This window comes from Capra hircus, chromosome 12, assembly GCF_001704415.2.
Source record: "Capra hircus breed San Clemente chromosome 12, ASM170441v1, whole genome shotgun sequence".
NCBI classification, from domain to species: domain Eukaryota; kingdom Metazoa; phylum Chordata; class Mammalia; order Artiodactyla; family Bovidae; genus Capra; species Capra hircus.
Window position 1 is genome coordinate 50,479,436 of NC_030819.1, and position 15,332 is coordinate 50,494,767.

At 40.9% G+C, this 15,332-nt stretch overlaps 1 protein-coding gene across 1 annotated transcript in view; it reads right to left on the minus strand.

The window, feature by feature from the left end:
- The window catches only part of PSPC1 (paraspeckle component 1), a 49,312-nt gene extending 43,893 nt beyond the window's left edge, over positions 1 to 5,419 (minus strand). The window contains exons 1-2 of the mRNA XM_018056523.1: positions 4,913 to 5,419; positions 951 to 1,252 (exon numbers count right to left, since the gene is read on the minus strand). Coding sequence (XP_017912012.1) covers positions 951 to 1,252; positions 4,913 to 5,275 — 665 coding nt within the window. The 5' untranslated portion in view covers positions 5,276 to 5,419. The remainder of the gene's footprint in view (positions 1 to 950; positions 1,253 to 4,912) is intronic.

Consider the following 15,332-nt stretch of genomic DNA (forward strand, 5'->3'; position numbering starts at 1 on the left):
ACACCACTACACTCACTAGAATATCTAAAACTTTCAAGTGTTGCTGAGGGGCATGATCATTAGAACTCTCTTATTCATTGCTAGCGGGAATGTAAAATGATACACATATCTAGAAAACAGCTTGGGATTTCCTCATGAAGTTGAACATACATTTACTCCTAAGTATTACCTAAGCTACATGAAAGTATACTGTTCACAAGAAGTTTTATACACAAATGTTCATAATAGCTCTTTTTTAGTTCGGAAGCCACTTGAACATCCACCCAAAGGTCACCACAGTTGTAACTTGGCCATAAAAAGGAACAAAATACTAATATAGTGATATGGATGAAATCTCATAAACATTATGCTAAGCAAAAGAAATCACACACAAAAGAATATATACTATTAATATATAACTTCATTTATATGAAATATAAGAAAAAAACAAAACTATAGTAACAGAAAGATCAAGAGCAGTCTAGGCAGGGATAAGAGGAGTAACTGCAAAAGGACACATAAGAATTTTTGTTGGATGCTGAAAATGTTATCTTGATTGTGGTGGAGGGTAAATGACTACATACATTTTTTAAAACTTCACTGCACTATACATGCAAAACTGGATGCATTTTAACATATGTAAATTATATTTCAAAACTGATTAAAACCTCATTCATTAAATGTAACGTTTTGCTTTGCACCTAATACATATTCAATAGGCTGAATAAAAACGGTAACACAAAACATTCCTGAGATTCCGTATGGATTAATACACTGAAGTTTGAGTAAAGTATTGATTCTTGACTCCTGGAGGTACACAAATAATACCCTTATTTGTATTCACTGAATACTTACTCAACACCTATTTACCACATGCCAAGACAACATACAGGGAAGGAACTACATAGAAAAGAGGCAGAACAGAAAGAAGCCTATGTGTAACTCTATAGAAGAAAGACGTTTAAACTTACGTTGTTAGCAAGAACGCCCCATCACCACATCTTTCCAGAGCCTTTCGTGCAGGAGGTTTTGCTGCAAATTCCACAAAACCTTTTCCCGTGGCTCTACCACGATCATCCACCACAACAACAGCTTTCTCTACTGGACCAAACTGGGAAAATGCTTGCTCTAGTAGCTCATTGGAAACCACTGGAGAAAGGTTCTTAACAGTTAGGGCTGCTCCATGTGTAGCAAAACGAATTCGGAGAGGTCTGCTCTTCAAAATGGTGCCATCCAGCTCTGCTTTTGCAATTTCAGCCAGTGTTCTGGACTCCTTTTTAGGAAGAAAAAGATCACTTTTTAAAAAATTACAGTTAACAAAAAAATTTTTAATAGTGGCTTGTTTCTGAAGAGGGCTGGGTAGTTTTACAAAATGGCTGACAGGGCCACTTTGTTTCTGTGTCTTTCAGTTATGGTATCACACGTATTTTATTAATTTTTTTAAGATAAGTAGTTTTAAACATTTTAATAGAAAGTTCCAACCCCAACATTCTGTTAAAAATCATCACTTAAAGATGATCTGTTCATAAACAGACTGCTATTGTTTAGTCGCTAAGTCAAATCCAACTCTTTTATGACCCATGGAGTGTAGATTACCAGCTATTAAATATGCAACCAGTGTCTTTCATAAGTCTCCTAAATGTATTAAAGGAAATACAGAAATACTTTTTAAGACCAAGTATCAATTACTAGAAACTATTATTGAAAATAGTTTCTCTATACACTTCATGTTTGTTGTCACCTCTCCAATGCCAGACAAATCCCTTTTCATTTCCATTTATTTTACATTATTTGTTAAAAAAAAAAAAACAACTGCCATCAGGTGTTATTAATTACTTTTTCTAAAACATTTTCATGGTCTACACATTTCTCCCACTACACTAAGAAAAGCAAATACCCGTTCATGGGCTGTAAGAAGTCTCTCCATTAAACAGAAAAGCATGTACACATATCCTTATTATTATAAACTAGAGAATATGTTCATTGCCAAACTACAAGGTAAGAGAATTTCCTTCTTGAAGAACTCAAAAGTTTCTACAAAACACAGGCAGGCATCTAATACAGCAAACTTGTAAGCTTACTACAGGTATGTTCTTTTTCAGTTGTGAGAACTTCCAGCAAAAAACTGAAAGAGGCTTAATATGCATTTCGTGAGAAAAGTACAAATTGTACTTTCTTATGAAAAAGTCTTAAGATCACAACAGCTTTTTATTCAATCTCTGAAATGTTCACAACAGCTTTAAACTACTTCACTTATGCAAAAATCTACCTACAGAATTAATTTTACAAAAACAAATGAACCTAACCTCTTTAGATATTCAAAATGGCCATTTTATTACTCTTTAACTCTGTAACAGCAATAGTACCAGCAAACATTTCACAAACACCTAACAAGGGTTACGTCCTTTGCAGCCAAGATGTCAGTAACTTAACTCTTGAGAGCTAACTTTTAGGAACAGAGTCTTGGATTAGAATTGCTGTCACACATATAACTAGGAATGAGAAGAAACATGAGCAAATTTCACGGGGTGATGACAGTATCTTAATCTAAAATCACAAGATTATACACTAAGTATCTGTGCATCTCATTATATGTAGGTTTCAAATACCTTAAAAAACAAAATTGGACTCTAGTTAATGATAAGCATGCTGAGTCATGGACTGATGGATGGAGTGAGACAGAGATGAACAGATACGTGAAAAAATTACAGCAAAATTTAATTGTAGACTCTCGGTATTGAATGTATGAATATTGAGTGTATCAATGTTCATTTCTAAACTCTGAAATTAGTCATAATAGTATGTTTGTGGGCAGGGCACGAGAGCGCGAGCCTGGTGAGGACTCTATGAAGTGTTTCTAGAGAGCATCTTCTGTTCAGATTCAGTCAGATATAGTGACAAAGTGTGACATGTCATTTTTCAAGATAAACAAACTTTCATTTTTATGTTAAATCAAGTACTTTTTTATTGTTGGAAACAAATACAATTTTTAATACTTTCTAGGAAAAATAATAAAATGTTTATGCTATCAAGAATTTCATGCCATAGTGCATCTTCAAAGTTTATACTTTTGGTTTTAAATGGTTGTACATCAGAGTTTCCCAACCTCAGCATATTATGGACAAGATAATTCTTACTGTGGGGGCTGTCCTGTGCACTGTTGGATGTTTATGCCAGTAGAACCACCCCTCCACCACCACTGTTTAACAACCAAAAATGTCTCCAGACATTGCCACATGTCCTCTGTGAAGTAAAACCACTCCATTTGAGAACTACTGCTCTATATGTGTACTGAAGTAACTATCAAGACAATTAAAATTATGTACTTGAAACGAACCAAGGATTTCCTTACTTCATAGCTCAGAAGTGACAATAACTTTTACTAAGTGGTTATTACATGCCAGTCATTTATTCCTCCCCCATATATTAATACACATACACAGGTCTTTGCCTTATCCTTCATCAGCCTCACCAACAATCTCATGAAGTGGGTTTTGCTACTATCCTCATTTCACATAGGGAAACAGGCTTATAAAGGTTCAAGTAACTTGTCCAAAATCACACACAAATCTGATTTGAACCTATACAAAATCCACAATTCATCAATACAGCCTTCCAGCTCTATCTCTGAATCACACTCTTCATAAAACGTTGAAATTAGAGGTTCTTAAAGGAATACAGAAAACAAAAAACTGAAGTTACTACCCCAAGAGAGACTGCTTGAACTTGGGTCTAACAACCTCCACTGGCTCCACTTGCCACTTTCCAACAGCCACTACACCAGCACTACACACTACAGCCATTGTGCTGGCTGTAGTGTGTTGTTTAGTTGCTAAGCTGTGTCTGACTCTTGAGAGACCCCATGGACTGTAGCCCACTAGACTCTTCTGTCCATGGGATTTTTCAGAAAAGAATACTGAAGTGAGTTGCCATTCCCTTCTCAAGGAGATCTCCCCAACCCAGGGATGGTAACGGCCTCTCCTGCATTGCAGAATTCTTTACCACTAAGCCACCTGGGAAACCCCACACCATTACCAATATTCAGATCAGGTACTTATATTCAGATCAAGTATGCACTATGATTTTCCTAAACAGAAAAAAAATGTCTAATAGCTCACAACTATTTAAAGTTTTTAAATTCACCTGTTAAACACAGAGTTCAGATTAAACAGTAAAGTTATCCAGGAACTCAAATCTCAAACTAAACTGTAATTTCCAACTGAAAAATTTTTAACATTCTTACACAAATATTTAGGGTGATGGCTCTGAAGAAGCATATCTCAAAAGAGCAGACAATAGCAGCCCTTCTCACCTCCCCATTTCACAATCCTATAGAAAGCTTTTTTGAAGAAAAGTGAGGACCCGTGTTATCCAACAGTAGCAGCCACAAACCACATGTGGCTATTTAAACTGAGAACAAATAAAATTTAAAATTCAATTCCTCGGCCGCAATAACCACATTTCAAGTACTGAACACTCACATAGTTATACTAGTGACACTTAATTAAGATCAGTTTTCTCCATATTAAGATTTTTGCCTTGTCCACTCACGGAGAGAAAACCTATTAAAGTACTTGAACCAAAGATTTACTTTATAACTCAGGATAATGATAACTTTTACTTAGTGGTTATTACAGGCCAGCCATTAATTCCTATTAAGGTTTAGATGAAACGGAAAAACGCGTGCTGTTCTACTACCACAGGGCGTAAGGGAGACACACAAAAAGCGGTAAGTCCTCGTGGGAAGTTCCCTCACGCGAGCCAAGCGACAGCCGCCCGGCTTGGGGGGAGGGGGAGGAGTCCGAGGTGAGGGAGAGGTGACGGGGGGTCGAGGTGAGCCGGGGACAGCAGAGAGGCGAGGTGAGCGGAGGGAAAATGAGGGACCTAGCAGCGCCCGAGCCCCGGGAGGCCCGCGCCCCAGCCCGCCCCTCACCAGGCGGATGAAGCCGAAGCCGCGGTCGCGGTTGATGAAGACCTCGCTGGGCTCGCCATAGCGTTCGAACAACCGCTTGAAGTCGTCTTCGGTGATGTCCGTGGGCAGGTTCCCCACGAAGAGGCGGCAGCGCTGCGTGTACGTCTTCTCGCCCGGCTTGAGGAAGCTCTTGATGTCAATGGTGAAACCGCCCTCGTCAGCCGGCCGGTCTTCTCCGGCGGGCGCGGCGGGAACCGGCGGCTCCCCCGGCAGCGCGAGCGCCAGGGCCGCCGGGTCCCCCTCTCCGGCCGCCGACTCCAGAGCGCGAAGGCGCGCCGGGTTCTTCTCAATGCGCACTTGCTTCAAGTTTCCTCTCAGCATCATCTCAGCGCGTGCCTCCCGAGCCGGCCGAAAGCTCGAAATGCACGTCGGTGTCGACCCAGGGAACAGAGGTCGGGAAGAACTAGCTTCGAAACACCTCCAGCCAGCCACCCGCACTCACGCCCAAGATGGCGCCGCTATAGCCGCGGTCGGAGAGAGAGACGCCACGCAAGCCCCGCCCCTCCGAGGGCGCGCTGAGGCCGATGCGCCTGCGCACTCCTGCGCCAACGTCGCCCTGGAGGCGTGCGCATGCGTACCCATGTGCGCGCGTCCCTGTTCCCAGCCTTCCCAGGGCTCGGAAAGATGCGGGTTCTCAGTACAAGATAACAGTGGCAGTAGGTGTTGCAGCAGTGTGTGAAAACGCAATGATTCAGGGAAACATCCACATTCTCCTTGACATCCAGCTCTATTTTCAATGACAGCGGGAAAGTGAAGACTTGCAGATTTTATACATAGCATGAATAACGAGGTATTTCCCAGTAATTGAAACAAGTGAAAATACATTTCCGCCCTTTTCAAGAGCAAGGTTATTATATTTCGTAATGAAAAATCCAGTTCTATATAATAGTTGTGATGTTGATTATTCACCTCAAAGAAGGACTCCCTGAACTATGGATCACACTCTAGGACAGGGTCATCAAACGTTTTCTGTAAAGGGCCAGATGGTAGATATTTTAAGATTTTCAAGCTAAATACTATGTCGGCCAAACTACTCAATTCTGCGCGGTACCGCTCCCGGCAGGCACATTAAGTATTAAAAAGAAATCCATTCACGGTCACTTTACAAACCCTTCAGTTTCTCGTGAATTTAAATGCTTATTTTAGAATGGGCAGTGTTGCTGTGCTGTGCTTAGTCGCTCAGTCGTGTCCGACTCTGCTACCCCGTGGACTGTGTAGCCCCGGTACCCCTCTGTCCGTGGGATTTTCCAGGCAAGAATACCGGAGTGGGTTGCCATGCCCTCCTCCGGGAATCTTCCCGACCGGGGAAGATCTCCCGGGTCTCCCTCATTGCAGGTAGGTTCTTTACCCATTGAGACATCCGGAAAGCCCAGAACAGCAATAATACTCAGTATCGGCTAAAGATTTTGCACGAGACGTTTAAATTAAAAAATTGGAGAACGGGAATACCTCTGCTATTTACCCAGCTGGAATGAAAACCTGTGTTCACACAAAGACCTGTATGAAAATCTCTATAGGGATTTTATTTGTAATCAACGAAAACTGGAAAGAACCCAAATGTCCAACTGGTGAATGGACTAACAGTGGTACATTCATATAATAGAACATATTCAGCAATAAAAAGGAAAAAACTACTGATAAACGCAATAATGTGACTCAAAGGCTACACACTAAATATATGACATTCTGGAAAACTAGCTACAGTGGTTGCCAGAAGCTGGAAGGGAAAGTAAGATTGACTAAGTAGAGATAGAGAACTTTTTGGAAAGACGGAAGTAAATCTTAGCGATTGCCTGACAGTCCAGTCCTTGGTACTCTGCCCTTCCACTGCAGTGGCCCCAGGTTCAATCCCTAATCTGAAATAAGATCCTCCCCAAGGCACTCATAGATGATATTGTCAAATTTGTTAATTTCACTGAAGAAAAAGACACAATCAGAAGAAAATTGCCTCATTCTATCAGCACCAAATCAGCCTACTTAATTCCATATGTAGCCATACGTGCTGCCTTATGTCCTATTAATAAAACGACTGGTCAAAAATCCCCTCTAAGGACAAACCACTGGATGGCATCTTTTAAGTGCTTTGCTTCTACAGTTACCTAATCCCCTTCCAAGGTGAATAGTTACTTGATCTAATAGTTAATAGATCAGTTCTATTGAACTATTCAGTTCTACTGAACTAGTCCCACCAGCAAAAGAAACTGTTAATGAAACTAGCATCTTGAAAAAAAGGAGGGGGGGAACTATTCCAGAACCACGGGTTGTCCTTTAGTTACCATTTCTTGTTGGTGAAGACTCCAGAGTCCCTTGGACTGCCAGGAGATCCAACCAGTCCATCATAAAGGAAATCAGTCCTAAATATTCATTGGAAGGACTGATGCTGAAGCTGAAACTCCAATACTTTGGCCACCTGGTACGAAGAGCTGACTCACTTGAAAAGACCCTGATGATGGGAAAGATTGAGGGCAGGAGGAAAAGGGGACGACAGAGGATGAGATGGTTGGATGGCATCACTGACTCAATGAACATGGGTTTGGGTGAACTCCAGGGAGGACGATGGACAGGGAGGCCTGGCGTGCTGCGGTTCATGGGGTCGAAGAGTCCGACAGGACTGTGACTGAACTGAACTGTAGTCAAGCAAGAAAGGAAACAAGTTGTGTTTGCTTTGTCTTGATTCACTCATCACCTGATTTCTCCTTCAGCCACACAAGCACATGTCTATCCCACATTCCATCCCACTGAAACCTCTCTTGTCACCATGGGCAACATCTCCCACTTTGACCAGAGACAGCTGTCCTGTCACAGATCTTGCAGTAGCATTTGACACTGTAGATCTGGGAGTTTCATCACGTGTCATATAGAAAAAATACCTTCTTTGCAGAGTTTTTGTGCATATTAAACAAATTAATTCAAGTACAGTCTGCGACTTCCCTTGTGGTCCGGTGGCTAAAACTCCACACGCCCAGTGAAGAGGGCCTGGGGTTTGATTCCTGGTCGAGAACTAGATCCCACATGCTACAACTAAGATGTGGTACAGTTAAAGTATATAGTCTTAGGGAAATAGTCTGGCATCATAAATACAACTCTATTATTAATGATCACTTCCCTCCTACTTTCTTAAAACAGTGTTTTATCTTTTGCACTGTGATATTCCCTGATATTCTCACAGCCACTGGCCACTCTTCACTCTCTGTCTTTGCTGGGAATCTACACTTGAGAATGTTGGAGAACCACAGGTCTGAGTTCTCTTCTGCCATACTTATTCCCTAGGTCAGACCATCCACACTGAGGTGCCTCAGAAGCACTGGAACAGGTTTTCTTAACTTCAACACTATTGATATTTTAGACTGATTATTTATGGTAAGGAAATGTGTAGCTGCATGGCTGGCTTCTACTTACAGGGGTGCTCTTGTACTGGGCATTACTCTAATTGCTTTTTACTTATTAACTCATTAATCATCACAACACAGTCTTTTAAGATATATATTATCACCTTAAAATTTTTACTTATTTTTGGTTATGCCGAGTCTTTGTTGCTGTGTGGGAGCTTTCTCTAGTTGTGGTGCTCGGGCTTAGTTGCTCCACAGCATGTGGTATCTTCCTGGACCAGGAATAGAACCCTAATCCCCTGCATTGACAGGCACTTAACCACTAGACTATCAAGGAAGTCCTCATCTTTTTTTAAGACTTTTTTTGGAGCAGTTTTCGGTTGGCTACAAAATTAAGAGGAAGGAATACACTTTCCTATACACTTCTTGCCCTTACACCTGCACAGTCTCTTCTACTTATCAACATCCCCCACCAGATGAGACATTTGTTACAGTCCACGAGCTTACACTGACACGTCATCATCAACCAGAGTCATGACATTAGGGTCACTTTTTATGTTGTACATTCTGTGAGTCAAACAAATTATAATGACCTGTATCCAGCATCGTAACATCACACATAGTATTTTCACTACTCTAAATCTCTTCTGTTCTCCACTTATTGATCCCTCTCCCCATCCAACCCCTGTAACCCCTGATCTCTCTGTCTCCATAGTTTTGCCCTTCCAGAATATCTCAATATTGAGTCTTCCTATTCATCAACATGCTATGTCTCTCCTTTTATTTATTTCTTTGATTTCATTTATCAGAGATTGGTAGTTTTCCTCATATATATCTTATAGGTAATTTGTTAATTTTTATCTAAGTATTCATTTGTTTTGGGTGGTAATGGAAGTGGTATTGTGCTTGTAATTTTAAGTTTCACTTGTTCATTGCTGGTGTGTAAAAACATTACAGTCTATGAGGTCCCAGAGTCAGACACAACCTAGCAACTGAACAACTATAGCAACAACAACAAATTACTGACTTTTGTGTATTAATCTTGTATCCTTCAATCATCCATTTACTTTTTTTTTTTTTTTTTTTGGCCATAGTATATGGCTTGTGAGATCTTAGTTCCTTGACCAGGGATGGAACCTAGGCCACCCAGAAATGGAAGCACAAAGACCCTAACCAGGGAATTCCCCCATTTAAATACTTTTAATTTATATATGCCTTTAATTTAAAGTGGGTTTCTTATACACAACACAGAATTGAGTCTTGCTTTTTGACCCACCCTGACAATCTTTTGTCTTCTAATTAGTGCATTTAGATCACTGATGTTCAAAGTGATTACTGATACAGCTTGATTACTGTCAACCATTTTTTTTGGAAAATTTATTTAACTGCATCAGGTTTTAGCTGAGGCACTAAAGATCTTTCCTGGCAGCGAGTGGTCTTACTTGCCCTACAGGATGTGGGATTTTAGCTCCCCAACCAGGGATTGAACCCTCGCCCCTGTGTTGCAAGGCAGGTTCCTAACCACTGGACCACTAGGGAGGCCCCTTTCATATTTTTTATCATTTTCCACTTGTTGCTCTTATTCTTTGTTCCTATTTTTAATGGTTTTTAATTGAAATAGTTAATGTACAATGTTATGTTCATTACTACTGTACAGTAATGTGACCCATTTATATACATATATAAATTCTCTTCCATATTCTTTTCCATTATGGTTTATCAAGTTCCTATTTTTGTATACCACTCTCTGCCTTTTGTGATTTTAATTAAGCATTTTATAGTTTCATTTTCTCTCATTCATAGCGTATCAGTTGTATTCATTGTTCTGCTTTAAGTGGTTGCCCTAGATTTTGCCATATACATTTATTTACAACTAATCCTAAGACCACTTTCAAATTATACTGATTACTTCACTAGTAGTGTAATTTATAACAGTAAAATAATCCTTATTCCTCCCTCCCATCCCTTCTATCTCTGCAGTCATTCATTTCATTTATACATAAGCATAAATAAGTAGGTAGCCATTCCCATGCTTACATTCCCAACGTAACCAGGACTGAGAGCTATGGGCCTCCCCAAAGCCTTTCTCAACAGCAGCTTGTGGATTCCACATAACAGTATCTAAAGCATTGTCTGAAACTTTTCAATTATGAACACAGAGCAGGGTTTTACACTCAGATAATCAAACATGCAAACAAAAATAAGCCAGGAGATGAAGAGGAAGGTCAAACCAGTTAGAGATGATGCACACAGAACCTGAAGTCAGGACAGGGTCTGCTTCTCAGGGAAACAGGATTAGAAAGGCAAGTCTCTGAGGGATGGAAGGAAGGATCATGGATGAAGCTGAGAGTGCGGATGGTCAGGCCTGATAGGCTGTATCCATGTACCAAGCCCTGAAGCTGGTGTGTCCTCTCGAAGCCCTTATGTTCAAGTCCTGTCCCCCCAGGACCTCAGAATGCAACTGAGGATTTGAAGATGACATTTTAAAGAGGTGATTAAGTTTAAATGACATCATTGGGGGGCCCCAATCTGATGTGACTGGTAACTTTTTAAGAGTTTAGGGAATCCCCTGGTGGTCCAACCGTTAGGACTTGGGACTGTCAATGGGTCAGGGTTCAATCCCTGCTCAGGGAACTAAGGTGACAAGCTGTGTGGCATTGCCAAAATAAATAAATAAATGGGTAAGAGAGGATGGCATGTAATTTTTCTTCCTTGTATTATTCTTGTTAGGTGTTGTTGTTTACTTGATATTTGTTAAATTTGTTACTTGGTATTTGTCTATGGTATTTCTGACCTTGTAGAACAAGCTGGGACAAGCCCTTTTCTTTCCATTCTCTAGCAGTGTTATGTTCAAGATCTTGTCCCTAAGAAAGAGAAGGAATCTGAGCCTATAGTTTCTTTGTGGGAAGGCTTGTAATTTCAGAGTCAATTTCTTCAACAGGGACAGGCTATTCAAATTTTCTATTTCTTATTGGGACAGATTTGGTAAATTTTTCTCAAGTGATTTGTCTATCACATCAAACTTACCAAATTCTTGACCTAAGTTGATCATAATACCTCAAGCTTTTAGTGTTCATAGGATCTCCAGAGATCTTTCATATTAGTTATTTCTCCCATTTTTGATCCCTTAATCAGTTTTAATAATGAAACTGAGTAGAACTCTGTGGGGTCTGCCTGGGTATAAGCCTCTCCCTGTTCCACACCTTTTGTCTGTAGAAGCAGCTTTGGTCTCTGAGACCTTCCCCAAGTTCCTCAAGGGATGTAGGTAAAAAACTGAGCACACCCTTGAGTCATTTTACAGAAACTGGGGCCCCACAACATGAATCAGTTCAGTTCAGTCACTCAATCATGTCCAACTCTTTGCAACCCCAAGGACTGCAGTATGCCAGGCCTCTCTGTCCATCACCAACTCCCAGAGCTTGCCCAAACTCATGGAAACTGCTTAACAAAGTCAGAGCCCCCAGACACGCTGGAGCCAGAATGACGGAAACCTGTTAAGACCCAACCAGTCAGAACCATGTCCACACAATTAAGACCCTTACCTTAATTTTAGTCTTTAAAAACACTTGCCTTGAAGCCACCAGGGAATTTGGGCCCTTTGAGCCCCAGCTGCCAAGTTTACTTGCTGGCACCTTACAAATAAACATTACCTTCCTTCTCCACAAGCTGGGTCAGTGCATTGACTCTGGTCAGTGCCTCAGGTGGGCAGACCACAGTTTAATTTGGCAAACTAGTGGTTTACAATTCTATTAATTTATAAGCATATGACTTATGAAAGTCTTTTTAACACATGCCTGACTGAGGTGTTAGTGCCATTTCCCAAGTTTCAGGTTTCCCTTGCTTTATCTGTAAGTATGAAATGGGTTAATTGCTCTTCACTTCAAATGTGACTTCCACAACAGAGACTCATAACCATCTAGCAATACAATCTCAGCTCCTAGGACTTCCCTGGCGGCCCAGTGGTTAAGATTCAGTTATTTCCACTGCAGAGGGCATGGGTTCGATCTCTGGTTGAGGAATAAAAATCCCACCTGCAGCAGCCAAAAGCAAAACAGTTTTTTCAAAACCTTCTCTACTCCGGAACATTCAGTTCAGTTCAGTTAAGTTCAGCCACTCAGTTGTGTCCGACTGTGACCCCATGAATCGCAGCACTCCAGGCCTCCCTGTCCATCACCAACTGCTAGAGTTCACTCAGACTCACGTCCATCGAGTCAGTGATGCCATCCAGCCATCTCATCCTCTGTCGTCCCCTTCTGCTCCTGCCCCCAATCCCTCCCAGCATCAGAGTCTTTTCCAGTGAGTCAACTCTTCACATGAGGTGGCCAAAGTACTGGAGCTTCAGCTTTAGCATCATTCCTGCCAAAATAATCCCAGGGTTGATCTCCTTCAGAATGGACTGGTTGGATCTCGTTGCAGTCCAAGGGACTCTCAAGAGTCTTCTCCAACACCATAGTTCAAAAGCATCAATTCTTCGGCACTCAGCCTTCTACACAGTCCAACTCTCACATCCATACATGACCACAAGAAAAACCATGGCCTTGACTAGAAGGACCTTAGTCGGCAAAGTAATGTCTCTGCTTTTGAATATGCTATCTAGGTTGGTCATAACTTTTCTTCCAAGGAGTAAGAGTCTTTTAATATCATGGCTGCATTCACCATCTGCAGTGATTTTGGAGCCCAAAAAAATAAAGTCTGACACTGTTTCCACTGTTTCCCCATCTATTTCCCATGAAGTGATAGGACCGGACGCCATGATCTTCGTTTTCTGAATGTTGAGCTTTAGGCCAACTTTTCCACTCTCCTTTCACTTTCATCAAGAGGCTTTTTAGCTCCTCTTCACTTTCTGCCATAAGGGTGGTGTTATCTGCATATCTGAGGTTATTGATATTTCTTCTCGCAATCTTGATTCCAGCTTGTGTTTCTTCCAGTCCAGCGTTTCTCATGATGTATTCTGCATAGAAGTTAAATAAGCAGGGTGACAATATACAGCCTTGACATACTCCTTTTCCTATTTGGAACCAGTCTGTTGTTCCATGTCCAGCTCTAACTGTTGCTTCCTGACCTGCATACAGATTTCTCAAGAGGCAGGTTAGGTGGTCTGGTATTCCCATCTCTTTCAGAATTTTCCAGTTTATTGTGATCCACACAGTCAAAGGCTTTGGCATAGTCAATAAAGCAGAAATAGATGTTTTTCTGGAACTCTCTTGCTTTTTCCATGATCCAGCGGATGTTGGCAATTGGATCTCTGGTTCCTCTGCCTTTTCTAAAAGCAGCTTGAATATCAGGGAGTTCACGGTTCACGTATTGCTGAAGCCTGGCTTGGAGAATTTTGAGCATTACTTTACTAGCATGTGAGATGAGTGCAATTGTGCAGCAGTTTGAGCATTCTTTGGCATTGCCTTTCTTTGGAATTGGAATGAAAACTGACCTTTTCCAGTCCTGTGGGCACTGCTGAGTTTTCCAAAAACTCTGGAACATTACACCACTATTTTCCCAAACTATCTCACTTTCTCAAAAACCAAGACATAGGTACTTGCTCACATTTTTCTTTCAGCTCTAGTTAAATTCTCAGATCTCAATTTCATCCTAACATGGTCACCCTTTACAGTTCAGTATTACAGAGGACTGCTCCACTTCTCAAATTTTGTACTTCACTTTGTCGTTATCCACAACCTCTTTCCCTACTGTCGGCCACTGATAATTGTGGCTAACAACCTTATGCCAAGCAGCTGGAGTTTCAAACTGAAAGTGACGGGGAGCTTCCAAGCTCTGAAGCAGAAGTGATGCGACCTATAATGATACAGCATTACTCCTTCCACTGAACTTAGCTGTGCTCTTTACTCCAAAACTTAGCTGAGCTCTTTACTCATTCACTTCTATATCCTATGCAGTAAATTGTCACTTGTACCTATGAAGAGGCTATTAGCAACTCTTAATTGACTACAGTAGTAAGTAAAGGAGGGACGGGGGAATCACAGGAAGAAAATGGCTCAATGTAAGAGTCCTAAAGACAGCAATTTTGAAAATCTGAGGTTGATGAAAAAAATTCAGTTGTCCTCTATGAGATTAACAAAACCAATAAGTTGCCATTTCTTGAGGACTGTTATTCTGAACTGTCTTTCCCAATCTTTGATATTAAATTTGCAGTAGGGGATAATTTTTTTTCTAAGACTTGCATTTGTTTCCTTCCTTCCTAAGGTGAGCATATACTAATTTTACAATGTAAAAAATAAGAGCTAGATAAGGAAAAATAAATGATTCACCAGGTTAGAGAGATATACTTTTATCATCTTCAGAATTTACAGTTTTTCTTCAACATCTCACTATGAAAAATTCATACACACTAAAAAGTTGAAATTTACAGTGAACAAGGATAAATTCAGCACCCACATCTTCGGAATTTTTCACACCTAACTCATTACACATGCCTCACAGGTGTGCCTGCAGTGTGCTGAACATGGCCACTGGTTGATTTCATTAGTTTGGTCAGATTACACAAGCGTCTAATACAACCACATGACAAATCAGTAATTCAATTAACTGGTAAGTGTTCACAAAATAGTGGGCACAAAAAGCATTTGCAGAGTAATTTCAGAAGCTGTTATGCTCTGGGTATCCTTGCAGGCCTCTGAAGAAACTGGATTTTGGAATTATTCCAAAGCCTCATTCAGACCCAAGTATGAAACACTGAAAACAACCCAGCTGTCAGGAAGCAAAACAGCTATAAACCAATGAGACTGATGTTCTGGGTTATTTCCCAAAGTTTTCTGTGCTGGCCTCACCGAGAGTCTGCAAGTGCCCCATGTCGTCCTGCTCCAGCCACCATTCACATGCCATTTTGTTTCACAGGAAAAGCCTTGAGACAACGGTATGTAAGGATGGAATATATGACAGAACTGCTATCAGAAACCAGAAACAAGGGAGAGTTAGTAAATACATGGTGAAGCAACATGACTGACTATGTGAAAAAACCGACACCCTTCTTTTAATTTTCATGAGTGTATTTTTCCTTTGGATGAAAACAAAAAAATTGCCACAACACATAAAGGTTA